This window comes from Erithacus rubecula, assembly GCF_903797595.1.
Source record: "Erithacus rubecula genome assembly, chromosome: 4".
Lineage (NCBI taxonomy): Eukaryota > Metazoa > Chordata > Aves > Passeriformes > Muscicapidae > Erithacus > Erithacus rubecula.
The window spans coordinates 59563-77784 of record NC_136686.1 but is presented as its reverse complement, the minus strand read 5'-3'; the positions used below and the strand labels follow the sequence as shown (position 1 = coordinate 77784).

The 18222-nt window shown below is 36.4% G+C and overlaps 1 protein-coding gene across 1 annotated transcript in view; it reads left to right on the top strand.

Annotated features, from left to right (window-relative positions):
• PLEKHA5 (pleckstrin homology domain containing A5) overlaps positions 1–18222 on the top strand; it is a 72315-nt gene that overhangs the window by 27254 nt on the left and 26839 nt on the right. The window contains exons 4-10 of the mRNA XM_079303087.1: positions 7319–7402; positions 7993–8113; positions 10523–10627; positions 12131–12203; positions 12824–12924; positions 13572–13687; positions 16546–16926. Of these exons, the coding sequence (XP_079159213.1) occupies positions 7319–7402; positions 7993–8113; positions 10523–10627; positions 12131–12203; positions 12824–12924; positions 13572–13687; positions 16546–16926 (981 nt within the window). The remainder of the gene's footprint in view (positions 1–7318; positions 7403–7992; positions 8114–10522; positions 10628–12130; positions 12204–12823; positions 12925–13571; positions 13688–16545; positions 16927–18222) is intronic.

The window sequence follows — 18222 nt, the reverse complement described above, 5'->3', positions numbered from 1 at the left end:
TTTCACAGAGTGTTTCAAGTTTTTTGTGACTCTGGAGATTATTTCTGTCAAAACCAAAATTCATTCTGCAAAGAGCTGAACTGTTTATAATGTGATTTTTTTTTTTTTTTACAATTATTGGGGGGAATGTGTCTTCTCCAGCACAAACAGTGAATATTTGATATCCTGATTATTTCTGAGATCTCAAAATGACCTGACTGGGATTTATTTACAGAAACCACGCCAGTGAATATTTGGAAAATCCTTGGAAATCTGCTTGTCACACTGTGATTTAATCCTCATGCAAAAATCTGCAAAATAAGTGGTTGTTTAAATGCAGTTTAAACTATATTAACCCCAAAAAATCACTTGGGGCTTCTCTTGCCTATTAGATTTTGTGTAAATATTGCACGTTTAAATGTTTTCAATTCCAATTTTTTGGGCTGCATAAAACCTCAGGTAAATTTTAAAATTAAATTGTATTTGTGTGCAATGGGTTCTGTTTGGACTGGTGAATTCAGATAATTGTTGTTAATATTTTGGACTTTAAAATGTGGGTTCAGTGTCTCAGTGCATGAAATTTTAAAAAAGCTTTGGGTTTTTTTCTCATTCCTTACTGCAGGTGGCTGGTGAGAAATCACACTAATATAAGCCAAAAATATTTCAATATTTCAGTCTTTGTATGTAGAGGAGTGTTTAATCTGTGTAAGATAAACATCCTCAAATCACATTTTAAATTTTAAATACTCATGCAGATTAATTTTGCATGTTTCCACTATCAACTCCTTTGTATTTATAAATTCCAGGAAGATTTTTTGCATGAATCCAGATGGATGTTCTGGGTTTGAGGTCAGTGCTGGCTGGATCCTTGTGGGGTTTATTTGGGTTTTTGCCACAGGAGGGAGCAGGAGACTGTCACAGGGTTGTCTTCCCTCTCAAAATTCAAATTTTATGGGAGTTCTGCATGTCTGGCAGTGCTGGAGAAGCTTTTACAGGGAATAAACTCTTAATGAAAGATGCTGCAGCTGAGAAATGTGTAAAATCACTGCATCCTTTAACCAGGTATTTGCTTTAATCCTGCAGTGATAATTTAATTTCAGCAGTAAATATAAAGATTCTGTAGCTAAGAAATGTGTAAAATCACTGCATTCTTCAACCAGATATTTGCTTTAAATCTGCAGTGATAATTTAATTTCAGCAGTAAATATAAAATTGCTGCTCCCATCCTCTGGAAGGGTTGGGAAGGGGAAACATTCACTTGGTTTATTTCATTTTCAGTGCCTAGAATCAAAAGCTATAAAAGTATATAAACTGTACACAAGTTTGTTGTTTTAAATATGATACTCACTTTTAAATTATTTTTGGCCTTAAATTATTTTTGGCTCTTATTCTGGGACATGAAGAGCTGAGGGTGCTGAGTCAGCTGATGTCACCACAAGTGATTTTTATCATTTTTGTCATGTCCCCTAAATCAGATTATTTAATCAACCCCCTAAATTCTGTTCTATTCTAGATTCTTCTGGAAATAGCTGAGGCTGTAATGCCACAGAACCAGCAGGAGATTAATTATTCCTGTAAAAATTATCATGCTCTATTAAAAAAAAAATTAAAAAATAGGAGTTTGCTAACTTGATTTCAAGCATTGGGTCAGGATTGGAAATGAAATGTGGCAAGCAAGAAAAGGAGGCACAGTCTCCATTTAATATATATATATATAAATTTATATATATATATATAATATATATATTTATTATATATATTGACTTAACCCATGACTGATGGTAAAACTCTGATATTTTCCAACTCTTTTCTGCATTGTTCATGTTTTGCTCAAGTCTCTCTTTATTTTTTTTTTTTTTTTTTGGAAAAGCATTTATTTGCACAGAATTTCTTTATTTAAATTTTATTTTATTTAATTTATTTTTATTTTATTTATTTATTTACTTTATTTATGTATTTATTTATTCTTATTTATTTATTTAGATTTCATTTATTTATTTATTTATTTATTTATTTATTTATTATTTTATTTATTTTCTTCTGCCTCCCCAGCTTCTGGTTTTTGATGCTGTTCACCCTGAGCATTGAGGAATAAAATCCTTTTTAAACCTTTTCTGGCTGCTTGCCCCTTTTGGGGGGTGTTTTCCCACTCTTTATTTTTTCCCTCTCAGAAGAATGTTTTCTGCTGTTTTCACATGAGATTTCTTGGAAAATCTCTCTGTTCCCTCCTCTTTGTTACTTGGTGCATTCCTTACAGTTTCTCATCCTGCACATTGAGATAATTTTTTAAAAACTAGTAATTTATTGCTGCATTTCCATCTTTTTTCTCTGAGACTTGTCCCTTTGTAGGTGACACATTTTCCCCTAATACACGTTCAAAAATCCCTGTATTTTCTTATTTAAAGATGTTTGTGATGATTTTCACATTTTCAAGTTGGCATCTTTGATGTTTAAGGTTTTAATGTCAAAGATCTCTGCTCTCTAGTCTAAAATTTGGGATTTTGTACAACCCCCCCAACCATCCCTTCAGCTGCAACTCTGCTTTTGACTCCTGCAAAAGTCAATTTTAGGCACTAAATAATTTATTCATGCTCTTCATCTCTTCTTGCTTTTTTTTTTTCAAGTTGAATGCTAGTCCCCAATTTTTTCTTTGCCATGCAGAAATTTCCTGCAGTGGCTGTTGTGATCATTTCTTTCCTTTCTGGGGTGTTTTTAGTTTTCTTTATTCTGCATTTATTTCAGTATTACATGTTCCTGTTGCATGTTTTCACTCATGATTATTTTTTTTTTATTTTAATTTTAAAAGTTTCTATTTAAAAAGGGTTTTTTTTTTTTTTTTTTTTTTTTTTTGAGTGTAATAGTTGGTGTAAGCTGATGATGTGCAGCTGAAATCTGAGCTCAGTGCTGCTGTTAAATCCCATTTTTCTCCTCCAGAGGGGAGGGTTGGGAGATGCAGGAGCATTTCAGGAATAAATGACATCACAGAGCTTTTCTTGGGGAAGCAGCTTCAGGAGAAAAGGATCTTCCCTCTTTTGTGCTCCCTTATTTTTGTCAGGTTTGGGTAAAGAATTCATATCTCTGCAGTCTGGTGAGTAATTCTTATACATTGGTTTTTCCTAAGAGATTTCCTCCCACTTGGGAAAAAAATAACTTTTTAATTTTTTTTTTTTTTAAATCCAGCATTCAGTAACTCACAATATATGCAACTTCTTTAGCATTTCAGATTTTAAGCAGAAACCTAATTGTGGGTAGAAATGGTATTTTTTTTCTTACTGTAACTGTGCCTGACTTGCAGGATTTTTATTTAGACATGCTTGTCTGCAAAATCCTGTCTCAGAGGTGGAGTGCAGCAGGAATTTTTAATTTGAATTTGAGCTGTTTTTAATGACATTTGTGGGCACCAATCAATCCTAAAACAATATCTGATTGCAGATTGGGGATTTAAAAGGCTGGAAAACACTTCAGTTTTCCTCTCAAATACAGAATACACTTCTTGTTTCCTCTTCCCTGGCAGTTGGAATTTTTAATTGTAAAAGTCCTGCAGTCCTGTGGCATTTGGGAATTTTTTTTTTGAGAAGGTTTTTAATTTTTGTAGCTAGAAAATGACAGCAGCCTTGCAGGGTTTTGCTGTGTCACTTGGGTTTTTGCTTTTGTTTTTTTTTTTTTTTATATAAATGTGTAATTTTGTAGCTCATCTCAGTGAAGTTGGGAATTGATTTTCACTGAATTTTGGCTGCTCTGGGTAATTCCATTAATGCTGCCCCTGGCAGTGGGTGACTGCAGAGGCAGGTTGGTGATTTATATCATTTATTCAGGATTTATGGAAGGTGACTCTCTCAAGTTCCTCCTGTAGGTGGTTTGGCTCCCAAAACAGAGATAAAAACAGTGTGGGAAATGCTTTTTAAATTCTGTTGTCATCAATACAAGAGCTGTTTTCTGTGTCATTGCAGTTCCCAAATAAATCCTGCTGTTGAGTTTAGATAAATGTTCATATTTCATTTCAGTCAGATGTCATCTTAGCTGCTTGTTGCTTTTATTTTCTTGATAAGTTAAATTTTAATGTGAGTCTCATCACTGGTTTGGTTTGTTAAGTTCAATTTTAATGTGAATTTCATCACTGGTTTGGTTTGTTAAGTTGAATTTTGATGTGAGTCTCATCACTGGTTTGGTTTGTTAAGTTGAATTTTGATGTGAGTCTCATCACTGGTTTGGTTTGTTAAGTTGAATTTTGATGTGAGTTTCATCACTGGTTTGGTTTGTTAAGTTCAATTTTAATGTGAGTTTCATCACTGGTTTGGTTTGTTGGTTTTTTTTTAGTGTGATTTGGACTTAGCTGTAATATTTTTTTTTTATAGACAGCAAAATCCAAGATGTTTAAAGTGCACTGTGCTTTTTGATATATTGGATGTTCTTGTAGATGGCAATAAATAAATGGCAGAATTTTAGCTTTGGGATTGTATGGATTGAACAGCACAAAAAACTGTTTTATTGTTCTCTTGTCAGGAATTTAGGATTGTGCATAAACTTGTAATTTGCTGCTTTTCTTTAGCAAAACAACCCCATGCCCTAAGTAAATGAGTTAAACATATAATAATGTGCTCAAATTCTTTCCAGAACAGAAATTGAGGTTCATTTTTTTTTTAATTTCAGGTCTAGAAATGCTGAGTGCACAAGTCCCTGGCTCCTGGTTGCTGATCTGAAACTTTTTGGGGTTTTTTTGGGTTTGCATGGAGCCACACTTAGTGTGGTGGTAACTGGAATTTTCCACTTGCTTTTCCAACCCCTAAAAGTCACATTTTAGCTCATAAGTTTCCCATTTTCTTGCAGATTTTTTTTGGTTTTTTTTTTTTTTTTTTTGGGTTTTTTTTTGGGGAAAAGGATACAGTTAAATACAAACCAGTTTTTTTTTTAAACCTTAAAGAATATTTTCATTTAAATGTGTGGCTACCTAAAATAAGCTGGAAGAGGAAAATATTGATATATTTAAAGCTGGGTCAGCCTGCCTGTTTTACTGGGGAAAGAGGGTTTCAGGTGTTTCTTCTTCTGCTGTTGAAATTATTTTACCTAAATCATATGATCCTTACCAGATGTGAAAATTCAGTGTGATCTGCACTTTCCCTTATCTAACCACAGGAACAGATTTTTTTTTTTTTTTTTTTTTTGCAGTAAAAACTCTCACACAGATGAAAATTTTCCAAAGCTTGAAGTGTGATGTTTATTTTGAGATGTGGAGAGATGAAGGGAAAAAAATTCTGATTTTTACCTGAGCCTGGATCACAGAACAAATTCTTTACCTCAAAATACTTTCTGCTTAATGAAGAAAATATAAATAATATTGATGGCAAGGCCCTTGTTCATACCTGCTGCTGGGGGAGATGATGAATTTATTATTGACCTTAATATTTTATTTGCTTTTATAACTGCTGTGGGGTTTCAGGGTTGGAACTCTGCAAGAAAAAAGTGAAAATCGATTTTATCTGAGGTTGTTACCATATGGGAAACAGCAGTAATTTGATTTCTTTGGGTACAATTTTACTAGTCCTTTACAAGTGTTTCCAAAGCCAGATTCAACATAAGAAAAACTTGAAAAGTTCCTAAAGAAGTCAATAAAAAAAAAAAAAAATCCTGTTCCCACCCAATACAGGGGGTGTTAGACATAAACCCCTCATCAGATGGTTTAAAATTCCATCTGGTAAATTGAATTATTTTGGATCCATGCTGCTTTTCTTGGGGTCCTGGTTTTGGCCAAGTCCCCTTTGAAAACACCTGATGCTGCTTATTATGGGTTTTATTACAATAACACTTTAAATAATTCATTTGTGTTTGCCCATTATACAGATTTTTTTTTCTTCATTTAAAAAGGCCAAATTAGTTTAATTAGAGAGGAAATATGTTACTCTAGTTCTGCTTCCTTAGCTGATAGTGAGGATTGGTGCTGCTGCCTATTCAAACATCTAAATTGTGGGATTTGTTTATTTTATAACAAACTTGGCATTGGGATGGGAAGTAGGTTTATCTTGAACTCACCTAAATTCAAGTTTTGCAGTTTTCTGCTACATTTCTGGATAATCTGGGCTGAGATTATTAAAGGATTGTTGGGATTTACACAACTTTAAGGAAACACCAAGAGTGAAAAAACCAAATTAACCCACCATTCATACCAAAAAAAAAAAAAAAAAAAAAAATCCCAAAAGCAAACAAACCTAAATAGTGCCAGGTGAGAAAAAGGTAAAAATGCCACCAAGGTGGAAAACTTGAAATAAATATAGTATTTAACTCCTTCTCTTAATTAATATTGGGGTTTTTTTGATCCCAGTGTGATTTAAGATATTTGCAGAGCAGCACTGTAGTTGTACCAAATGTCTGCTGAATTTGAGGTAATTCACTGAAATTAGACATATTTTGTTATGTACTGTTGGATTTTTGTATTTCTGTAGGAGGAGTTTGAACAATTGCACAACTTTTTCCACCTCAATAACTATTAAACTACCTAAATTTTCTTTCTCTTTTCTTATTTTTCATTTATTTTGTTTTATTTTTCATTTCATGTTGTTCTCCTGCCACCTTAGTGTGGATTGCTGGAGCCCAGCACATCCCAGTAGTAAATATTAATAATAATAATAATAATAATAGTAATAATAATAATAATAATAATAATAGTTTGTGCCACTTGCCATGAACAGTAATGGAATACTCAGGGAATTTTTTCCTGTCTTTGTCCTTAGTGTTGAGCATACTATTAATGCAGATTCCAGAATAGTTAAAAAAAAATAGATTTTTGCTTTATTTCCCCTGAGATTTATTTATGATGAATAGATTGTTGTAGTGTAATGAATGAAATTCTAAATTGTGTGTGTGTGAAGGAATTCATGGATAACTGAATGGGATGCTGATTGTGAATATCAAAATGTAACTTGAATAAAACTCTGCAGAGGGGAGTTGAAAATAAATACCTTAGCCTGCTGTGCTGTGGGAGGGTTGTGACAATAATTATCAAGATTCACTACACCTTGTGCAAGGATTTTGTCAAAATAACAGCTAAGTCACTGCCAAAAAGGCAGTGATTAGATGAGTAATGAGAAAAGTTTTCAGGTGGAAGTATTTAAAATTTATTCGCCCAGTTGGACATGTTTACACTCATCACTCTTAGTTGCACAAGCTTTTTCCTTAGTGTGTGTGCATTTATTTATAATGCATTTGTGACTGAATACACTTATTTTTATATCCCACAATGAAATATCCTTGTTTTCACTGAACTGATACACCTGATGAATTTCCACAGCTGAGCTGCAAAAATCAGAATTTGTTGCCTCAGGTTTTTTCTTTCTCTCTCTTTCAGTCACAATGAAAGGAAAGTGACCTGCAAGCACCCAGTGACAGGACAGCCATCCCAGGATAATTGCATTTTTGTGGTCAATGAGCAGTAAGTGAGATTCACTCATCACTACTGGCAACATTTATTTTATTCCGTTTCAGATGAACATGTAGATGTTAAAATTACTTTGAAGTAATGGTAAATATTTTATGCTATTTTTTAAGATGTAAACCACGGCTCTGATTAGTTGTATGATAGAAATTCATCACATTGCACTGTATGAATTTCCTCTTGTCACTTTAGTTATTCTGTAATTTGAATTAGCATCCTAGATGTTCTATAAACTTGCAGAAAGGGATAATTTTTTTTTATCACTGAGGGAAGGTCCCAGCTGTTAATCTGTGATGTTTTCCTGACAGTTTCTGCCCCATGGGTTGTTTTTTTGTGGAGCTCACAGCTGGCCCCAGGGTTTTGGGGTTCTGCTTTTGGGGTTCTCTGCAGCTCCTGAGTCCCATCAGAGCTGGAGAAATCTGCTCCAATTCCATCTCACACCTTTTCCCTCCCGCTGCTGGCAGAGAAAATCTGATTTTAAAATTCCTTGGAGTTGAAAGCAGGTTAGAAATCAGGACACAGGCTCCATCCAGGGGTGTTTTTTTCTTGGCAGGTTTTCCAGGGCTGTCACATATTTTATTTTTCAGGACTGCTGCAGCAATGTCCTCTGAAGAAAAGAAGGAGAGACCAGTGAGCATGATGTGTGAAGGAACAAACTATAACCTGGCATCAGATTATGCTGCTCATCCCATGAGCCCTGTGGGCAGAGTAAGTCTTTGTGTCCAAATAAATTAGAGTTAATAAAGTTCATTTCTTCCCAAGGTGCCAGGCAGGGCTGTGTGTTGGCATTTCACTGAAACAGAGGAACAATCTGATTTATTTTCCAGCTAGATTTGGCAGCTGAAGTGTCTCAAAGCAGTTGTCACTGTGGCTGTAACATTTTTCAGCTCTCATGACTTGCAGATATTTAAATTGAGTGGCTGCTGCAGAAATTGCATTTCTTCTAACAATTAATCAAGGGGAAACCCTCTGCTTAACATTGAAAATGGTGACCCTGAGAAGTGCTTCTCCAGCAGATCAATCCAGCCTGCAAGGCAAAAATCAGCTTTGGAATTGAGCAAATTCCTTCAGTGAATTTTGGAAAAGTTTGTGCTGTTTTAAATATCTCAGGAGACAGGCAGAGCCCTTGATCTACGTTAGAAAAATGTTATTTAATGAGAAAATCTATTAATGTTGCTGGGGGGAAAAATAGAAAAATAGAGAGTGACGACTGTGCATCAGTTTTCAGATGTGAATTTGTCTGAATTAGTGCAAGACCTTTTAAAAGAATTATTTTTGGGGAGGTGGATGCTGTGGAAGCACATCTGATGTCACTCTGCCTTGAATTATTTCTAAATAGGAGTGTATAGAAATGGCCCATGGGTACAAAACTGATTTTCTTCTGTGGTTTTACTCTTCAAACAGTAGAGCCTGAAATCCTAAATTTCTGCATCTAACATAAAGAGGTTTGCTGTGTTGTAGCACAATAAAACAGGAATAAAATTGGTGAGGGAAGTTACAGAGAATTAATGGCAGAGGAGAAGGATGCTGTGTGGGGTTGATAAAGCAATTTTTTTAGGTCTTAATTCTAATTTTCTTTTCCCACTGTATAAATGAGAACTCATAATTCCTTTGTGTACACACCTTCCAATATCCCAAAATACTCATTGTCTGTAGGTCCAGGGGCTGCTGTGAAGTTCTTCTCTTTATGTGGTGTGTGGCAAAATAATTACAAGCCATCTGAAGTGTTCTCTGTGTTAAAGAAAATTAGAAAGCTCTTGTGAAGCTGCATTTTTCAGAATAAAATCTGAAAGATTTTTACTCTTTTTTTTTTTTTTTTTGGTTAATTAGGTTTTCAATTTGCTTACCCTGTCTTGCTTTTCAGAGCTGAGTCAAATTTCTGTATTTCCAAGAGAAATTATCAGCACTCTTGATTGTTCTTTTATTCCCTCATGATTTTTGCAGAAAAGAACTATAAAAAAAAAATCCTTGTTTCATTGTTTTCTAGACTCTAGGCAAGTACACATAATTTTTGCAATTTTTTTCTTTTTGCCAAGCAGTGTTGTACTCACAGTTAATGACAAAATCATGAACATCGTTATGTGCATCATTGACAAAAGCTGCAGATAATTGTAATTTGCTGATTTTTTTAACCTGCTGGGGGATTCTCTCTGATTCCCAACAAATCCTGGGTGTTGGTTGGAATTCCTGTTTAGGGAATTCTGCAGAGCTCAGGATTATTCTCAGCAGCAGAGAGGGGGAGGCTGAAACAAAGGTCGGTATTGTCCCAATTCAGGTGGGACATTAAAAATTTGAATTTTTAAAAGCTCAGTTGAACTTTCCTTCTGCACAGGAATGTGTTTTGCCACATCTCATGGTGGCTGGGGCACCAATTCCTGCAGAATTTCAAGCAAATGTTAAATTAAGGGTTTGAAGTCGATGTTAAAGCTGCAGAAGGAACTTTGTAAATGTAGGCAGAAGGATGAAATTTAAAATGCTTTATTTTTGCCACTTCTCTTAATTATTTGTGATCATTGCAAAATTGTAAAAAGTAAAAGCAGCAGCTGATGGAAGCTCTGGAGTTCTGTGAAAAGTTTCTGAGTAAACTTTAGTGCAAGCAAGTAAAACAATAAATATTCAAACCAACCAAGAGATCACAGAACAAAGAATACTAAATAATGAGTTTATTTTAGGAAAGGGACAATTATATCCTGTTGGAACCTGAACAAGTTTTCCTGTGTTAGGTCAGTGTTGGGAGCAGAAAAGAGTAGAAATTCCTGCCCAGGTGATGCAGTTTTGGATAATTAAGAATAGTTCTGTGAGTTTATTCTGCCTACCTTACAAAAAAGTCAGATATGTATTTAACTGGGTTTTTTCTTGTTTAAAAAAAAACCCAAAACACCTTTTAGAACTTGTCTTGGGATTTATCTTGATATTCTCTGCAGAAGAAAAGAAAGAAATGCTGAAGCCAGCAGAGCCATTGGAATAATTATTGATCTAAAATAAGAACAGAGTTGGTGTTGTGCAGTCCCCAAGAGGAACAGATATAAGAAAAAGATCTTGAAGACAAGAAAAGTGTTTTGATTTCTCTCCAGGTGCTGGTATCATGGTTTCTTTAACCTGCTCTATTCAATTTAGACATCAAGGTCTTCAAAGAAGGTTCATAATTTTGGGAAGAGGTCCAACTCCATCAAGAGGAATCCCAATGCTCCAGTGGTCAGACGAGGCTGGCTCTACAAACAGGTACTGACACCTCTGCCCTCCTTTTCTTCCCTTGGTGGGTGCTAAAAAACACAAACACTTCTGGGAAATAAAATTATAGCAGAGAGAAGCTCTAAATGTATGGGATCCTATATATAGGATATTGGGGATTTGGATATTTAGGTATTTTGGATATTGGCTATTTGGATATTTAGGTATTTAGGATATTGGGTATTTGGATATTGGGTATATTGGGTATTTGGATATTTAGGTATTTTGGATATTGGGTATTTGGATATTTAGGTGTTTTAGGATATTTGGATTTTTAGGTATTTTAGGATATTGGGTATTTGGATTTTTAGGTATTTTAGGATATTGGGTATTTGGATTTTTAGGTATTTTAGGATATTGGGTATTTGGATTTTTAGGTGTTTTAGGATATTGGGTATTTGGATATTTAGGTATTTTGGATATTGGATATTTGGATGTTTAGGTATATTGGCTATTTGGCTATTTGGATGTTTAGGTATATTGGCTATTTGGATGTTTAGGTATATTGGCTATTTGGATATTTAGGATATTGGCTATTTGGATATTTAGGATATTGGCTATTTGGATATTTAGGATATTGGCTATTTGGATATTTAGGATATTGGCTATTTGGATATTTAGGATATTGGCTATTTGGATATTTAGGTATTTTAGGATATTGGGTATTTGGGTATTTAGGTATTTTGGATATTGGCTATTTGGATATTTAGGTATTTAGGATATTGGCTATTTGGATATTGGGTATTTGGATATTGGGTATTTGGGTATTGGGTATTTGGGTATTGGGTATTTGGGTATTGGGTATTTGGGTATTGGGTATTTGGGTATTGGGTATTTGGGTATTGGGTATTTGGGTATTGGGTATTTGGGTATTGGGTATTTGGGTATTGGGTATTTGGGTATTGGGTATTTGGGTATTGGGTATTTGGGTATTGGGTATTTGGGTATTGGGTATTTGGGTATTGGGTATTTGGGTATTGGGTATTTGGGTATTGGGTATTTTGGGTATTGGGTATTTGGATATTTAGCTATTTTGGGTATTGGGTATTTGGATTTTTGGGTATTTTGGCTATTGGGTATTTGGATATTTGGGTATATTGGATCTTGGGTATATTGGATCTTGGGTATATTGGATCTTGGGTATTTGGATGTTTAGGGATATTGGGTATTTGGATATTGGGTATTTGGATATTGGGTATTTGGATATTGGGTATTTGGATATTTAGGTATTTTAGGATATTGGCTATTTGGATATTTAGGTATATTGGATCTTGGGTATTTGGATATTGGGTATTTGGATTTTTAGGTATTTAGGATCTTGGCTATTTGGATATTTAGGTATTTTGGATATTGGGTATTTTGGCTATTGGCTATTTGGATATTTAGGGATCTTGGCTATTTGGATATTTATGTGTTTTGGATATTGGGTGTTTGGCAGTGGCTCTCAGCCAGGGGACAGGGACAGGGACAGGGCTGACCCTGGCCTTCTTGCAGGACAGCACTGGGATGAAGCTCTGGAAGAAGAGGTGGTTTGTGCTCTCAGATCTCTGTCTCTTCTATTACAGAGGTAAGTTCAGCTCCTGGGGCTTCCCTTGCTCTTTCTGCTGGGAGCAGGTACATTTTGGCACACCACCCAAATGGAAGAAACCAGCTGCTGTTTCATTTAATGCATTTAAATAGTTATGGAGCTGACAATATCCAGCCCTGCTCTCTCTCTCTTTTTTTTTCTTTCCAAATAAATAATTAAATGAAGGTTCTGGCTTTTCAAAATCTAGGGAGTGAATGAGAACCTAGAAAATATTTTTAAGTTCACTCTTAAACAGTAGTCCTGCTGTTGAAGTGTATTTTAATGGTACCAGTGTTAATTTTTCATTGAAATTTTGCAATACCTGTTTTCATCTTAATTTCATAGATAGTTACTTATTGTGGGCACTGCCTTCAACTGAGAGAAGTGTTGTGGAGGGAAGTTTGAAATACTGATTGTGTACATGAAATGCAGTTAAGAACAACTTTATGAATTGCATCCAATTATTCCTTTATTAAATTCTAATTGGATTCAAAAGCTGGTTGTGGCTTTCCATGAAAATGTCAATTTTTTATTATGATCTGTCGTTCTAAAATTGTATGTAAAACAAGGTGCTGGGGGGTGAGTGCAGAGCTGCTTTTTTAACCCCAGCTGCATTGCAGATGAGAAGGAGGAGGGGATCCTGGGGAGCATCCTCCTGCCCAGCTTCCAGATCTCAGGAATGTCTGCTGAGGATCACATCACCCGCAAATTCGCCTTCAAGGTGAGGGGCTGCACTTCTGCACCCGCCCAAACCTGCCCAAATTTACATACCAAAGTAAAAATGAGGATTTATTGTCGCTTAAATCGTGATATTACATTGATCGCTCTTAGGAGTGTTTCGTGACAATCTTAAATCATGATGTAAATTACTGGACTAAGCATTTTGTTCTGACCTTCTTTTATTGTTGTTTTGTGAGCTCCTTTTGGCACTTTGTTTGGTCTCCTAACCAAGACATCATTTATTTACTATGGTAAGTACAAATTAAAGCTTACTGTATCACTCAGACTGCCAAAATCTATGCTAAAATCTCATTTATAAGAATTATATTAAACTCCATTAATGAATGCTCAATATGATTTTTAGTAGAATGAAAAAATGTAAGGGCTTTTTGTTTAATGTATTAATGAAGAAGCAATTATGATTGAAAATTATAGGCAGTTAATGACGGGCATTTATTTTGAAAATATGAATTCATTGACCAAGAAACACTGTAGTGTTCCTTTTGATTTTTTTTTTCCCTGATGTTATTATCTGCAGAAATGTTATTAGATAAAGCATGAGAGCAGATATGCAGTAACAACATTTGCCTCTTTTCTTTTTACAGAATCTTACATTTTTATTGCAATGACCATGTCATTTCCAATCAGGCAGCTCATCCAAACATGAGGACCTATTATTTCTGCACAGATACAGGGAAGGAAATGGAGTTGTGGATGAAAGCCATGATAGATGCAGCACTTGTGCAGACAGAGCCTGTCAAAAGGTGTGTGGGCTGAGAAGGGCAGTGGGGCAGAGTGTTGCTTTCTCTGGTGTAGTTGGATTTGTTTAATCAGAGAATGGAAATGTCCTAATCCTCCCATTCCCAGCCCAAATTAGCCACTTGTACCTGTGGCTGGCAATGGAAAGCAAATTATCCCTGGGGGCTCGGTGGGCTCAGAGGCTGCTGTGTCTCCACTGAGAGTCATTTTCTCTCAGAGTGGTCCCTTGGCTCAGCTCCAATGGAAACCTCATCAATTCAGAGTTTAAAAGCTCCTCATTATTGGCAGATATTGCTGAGGGCTGCTGTCACTTGAGCTGTTTGCCACTCTGTTAGTTCCTGTTCCCCCGGAGCTAAATAAAGGCAGCAGCACTGAGAAACTCTGAGTTTCAAAAAGTAATTAAAAAAATCCCCTGGACACCGATGCCAGACAAGTTTAGTAGTAAAAACTTTATGTGAAAAATCAGGTTTGTATTGCAGACACAATGGTCATTTGCATGTGGAGAAATTATTAAAGCAAATCAAGCCCACTAAAATCACTTATCAATTGTAGAGGAACACAGCTGAAGGGGGTCACTCTGAATCTCCTTCTGAACCAGTGAAATGACCTTCATTTGATGAATACTATGAATATCTGCTGCACATCACAGGCAGAGCACACAACTCTCAGAAAAGCAAATTATATAACAGCATCTTGTTGTTTTGATGTGACCTCTTTGAAAACTTTGTTGGTAGCCTTGAAATAATTACTTCAGGGAAAATAGATTTCAAGTGCAAGTCTCAAAGAATTCCATATCTGTTAGCTAAAATAAGGAGGAAAACCCCAAGACATCTGTTTTCTAGAGAATCCATCTTTTGGCTGTTTCTTGAGTTCTTAAAATGAAACATAGCAGGATATGATCTTCTGCAGAAGAAATACTGTTCCTTCCCTGTAAAAAAAATCTGTTCAGTATTAAGTGTCCTATTACCTCATCTCTGAGTAACCTAAAGTTTGGCAGAAATGGTTTTGGTTCAGTCAAATTTGGCAGTGCTTTTGTTTCTGTGTTCTGTTTTTTAGAGGTTCTGACATTTGCCCTGAATAGTTTTCTAACAGGCTAAGTACTTGGAATACAATAAATGAGTAATTAAGGACTTGCTTCCTTAAATTCTCATGTTAATAAACTGTTAATATGAAAAGCCCAGAGTTTTTTACTCTGTAGTATAATTGAAATCAAGATATAACCTAGAAACCAAGATACTTGACTGCTTATGTTGCTCTGGAAACCAGATCCAGCAGTCTGTTAAACCAAATCTTTTAAATAATTACAGCACATTTTTTGGTGTCTGTTTTTCTGGGTTTTGGAGAGGATCAAGAGAAGAGGAATATTTAAAACATGAAGTTGGTGTGAGGGATGGGTGGTGCTGTTGAGAGTTGCTGTGCTCAGGATTTTTGGCCATGTGGGCTTGATGTTCATTTCTAAACTCCAGAGTGCTGGCTGAGAACTGACATCTTAACTCACTTTCTTAATTGGTAATTGTGGGAAATGGAGATTTTCATTGGTATTCCTGTTGGGAAATCCCTTTGGTTTCTGGTGGAAGACTGGGTAGTCCAGTTTTGAGGTGGGAGTGAGGAGATGATCCTTTTTATTTTCCATAAACTTGAAAAGGAACCAAGGCACAAATGTTTGGTCTTGGGGACAATTTAAGGTCTTAGGGGAGGAAACAAATGTCTTTTTTTTTTCATGATGGGGTAAGCAGTAATGCCCTTTTTGCAGACACTTGAACTGGACAGTTCTAAAGATGAATAATGCATTTGCAAAAAAAAAAAAAAAAACCAACAAAACTAAACAGAACAAAAAGTTAATTTGACATCATCTTAAAATGAAATGTTGTTCTTGGTTTGGTTTTATACAGAGATGTAATCTTAAGGAATTATATCTCTTCCTCTTCTTTCCTCCCATACCAAAAAATGTAGAGCAAAACATTTTAAGCTGGTGGGGTTTTGTTTTTTTTTTCCGGTGAACTAAACTCAGAAGTCACTTTTTGAGCTGGGATTGGAGTTCAGGTCCTTGCAGTAAGATAGAGCTCCTTGATATTTTGAAATGTTAAAAATAAGATCCCTGATAGAACTGCACACATTGAGTGCTTGTGTAAATACTGTAAAGCAGTAGCAGTTGCAAAAATGACATGATTTTTGTGGTAGAGTTCCTGAAGTCAGCAGCTATGCTCCCTCTTTAAAATTAGAAAAACCACAGTCACTTTCCACAAAATGTGTGTCAGGCAAAGTGATAACATACCAGAGGAACCTAATTGATACCAGTGACCATGAAAAGTCATTTCTTTCTTTGAAGGAGCTCATTATATGCTAAATTCAGCAGTATTGTGAATCACAAGCTGACTTTGCAAATGGTTTCAGTTTCAGGCTGTTGACATTTGGAGGCTGAAGCTCTTGGAGAGCCACTGAATATTTTTACCCTTGGAATATTCAGCCCTCCAGGAGCTGAACATCCACTTTTTTCAGACTGGTTTTATTTCCTGTTGCACACAATTTTTTATATGATTAATAGAGGGCTGAATTAAAAAAAAAACCACAAAAAACTCATAATTGTTTAAGAGAGAAGTGTAGAAGAGAACACTCAGGCGTGCCAACCAGAAAAACCCTAAATCAACAAACCAATGTAGGGCTAGCACCAATCCCCAAACAAAATCAAAAACAACAGCAACAAAACCCCCCAAGGTTGATTCTTGTAAAAATGTCCTGATTTTCTTCCTCTCAGAGGCAAGGTATTGTAGGATGTACGGACAGGGGGTGATGAAACGATGAAATAATTTCTATTTTTTTGCCGCTGTTTGTAAGGAAGGTTTTTTTTGGTGTTGCCTTGCAGGATAGAGAGGTTGACAGTTGAGAATGCATCCCCTGGAGAGGCAAACAGTGTTTCAAAGCAGCGGGTGCTGATGAAGGCAGAGGCACAGAGGAGCAAGGAGGGCGAGCAGAGGCGAGCGCTGGAGGCCGAGCGATACGGGTTCCAACCAGGGGGAAAGGAGAAGCCCCTGACCAAGATCAGCAGCGTGAGGAGCTGGGCTGGCAGCAGCAGCAGCACCCCCGGGGGGCAGGGGGCAGTGGATGGAGGGGGCAGCAGAGCCCCGGAGGAGCCCGTGGATGGAGCAGAGGGCGAGCGCGCCGTGCGCAGGAGCAGCTCCATGCTGCAGCTGCAGCACTGGGTGCGGGCGCACAGGGGCCCTGGCCTTGACCATGCACACGCTGGGTGAGTCCTCTCCTCTTCATTTTTCACTTTTACAGCCTTTCTGCCAGCATTTCAACTCCTAACTGTGGGATTGGCACCGTTGTTTCGCGTCCCCTTCAGCTCCGGCACTCTTGACACAACACGACCCTTCTTTCTTTTCCAAAACCTTCAGAAGCGACCTAAGCACAAATCTTTGGTCTTTGCAACAATTTTAAGTTCTTAGGGAGGACCAGTGAGTCTTGACTTCTTGCTCTGTATTTATAGAGTTGCATTCTTCATTGATCTGGGCAAAGAAATGCCTGGATGACTTCTCAGAACGTAGCGTTTGAGTAGTTATTAATAAATCAAAGTATATTAATCACCAAAAATGGCCATGGAAAAGGTGTCATCACCTTGCCTTAGGGAAAATGTGTCATCAATCATAAAAACTCCCATTTTAAAATCTGTTATTGAAATTACCTTCCCTTCTGCGCTTTTTGTTCACAAATTCTTGTAATTGCATTTTATTTGAAATGCTTAAAAAACACATTCCTGGCGATTTCTCTGTCTGACAGCAGCCTGGGGATGTTGTTTGCAGGCTGCCTTACAGACCAGCAGCTCTGGCAGGGAGATGTAAAAGCTGTTTAATGCTGGTTTTGGTAGGAATTATGGAGCTGCTGTCACAGGAGATACTTTGAATTTAGGGTTTTGTGTAGAGATGGGTGACAGAGCAGAGCTTCAGCTAAACCAAGCTCAGAAAATGTGTTTCCCCCACAAATTTCAAGACATGTAGCTGGTGGCTTCTCGGTTTTTGCCAAATCTTGAGAAATTTCCATGAACTTGGCTTGCACTTGCCAAGGCTGAACATTTCCTCACTGCCTTTAGCCCTTCATTACATATAATTAGGAATTGTTAATATGCTGTTTGATGAAATGCTCATCATAAGTAGTTTAATCAAGTTCAGACTTGCAGTAGACAAGGACTTGCACACCCTGACATTTATTTTATTATTCAGACTTGCATAATGACAACTCAGAAGGCTCTTTGATGCAATTATTTTTATTTTTTTTTTAATTTGACTTTTAAACTTGCAACCAAACAGAAGAAATTAGAATAGCTGTACTATTTTTCAGTTGTGAACAAGTATAAAAACCCTGAAACTGATTTCATTGTGGGAATCAAATAGAGGGAAGTGCTGTTAACCATATGTTACTAATTAACAATATTTTATTCCTGAGTGTAGGGAGCCTAGATAAGGGTGGCACTGGTGACATAAATGTTTCCAAATGCAGTTGTGCATTAAAGTAGCAAACTGAAGGAGAATTGGCCTTGAGCTAT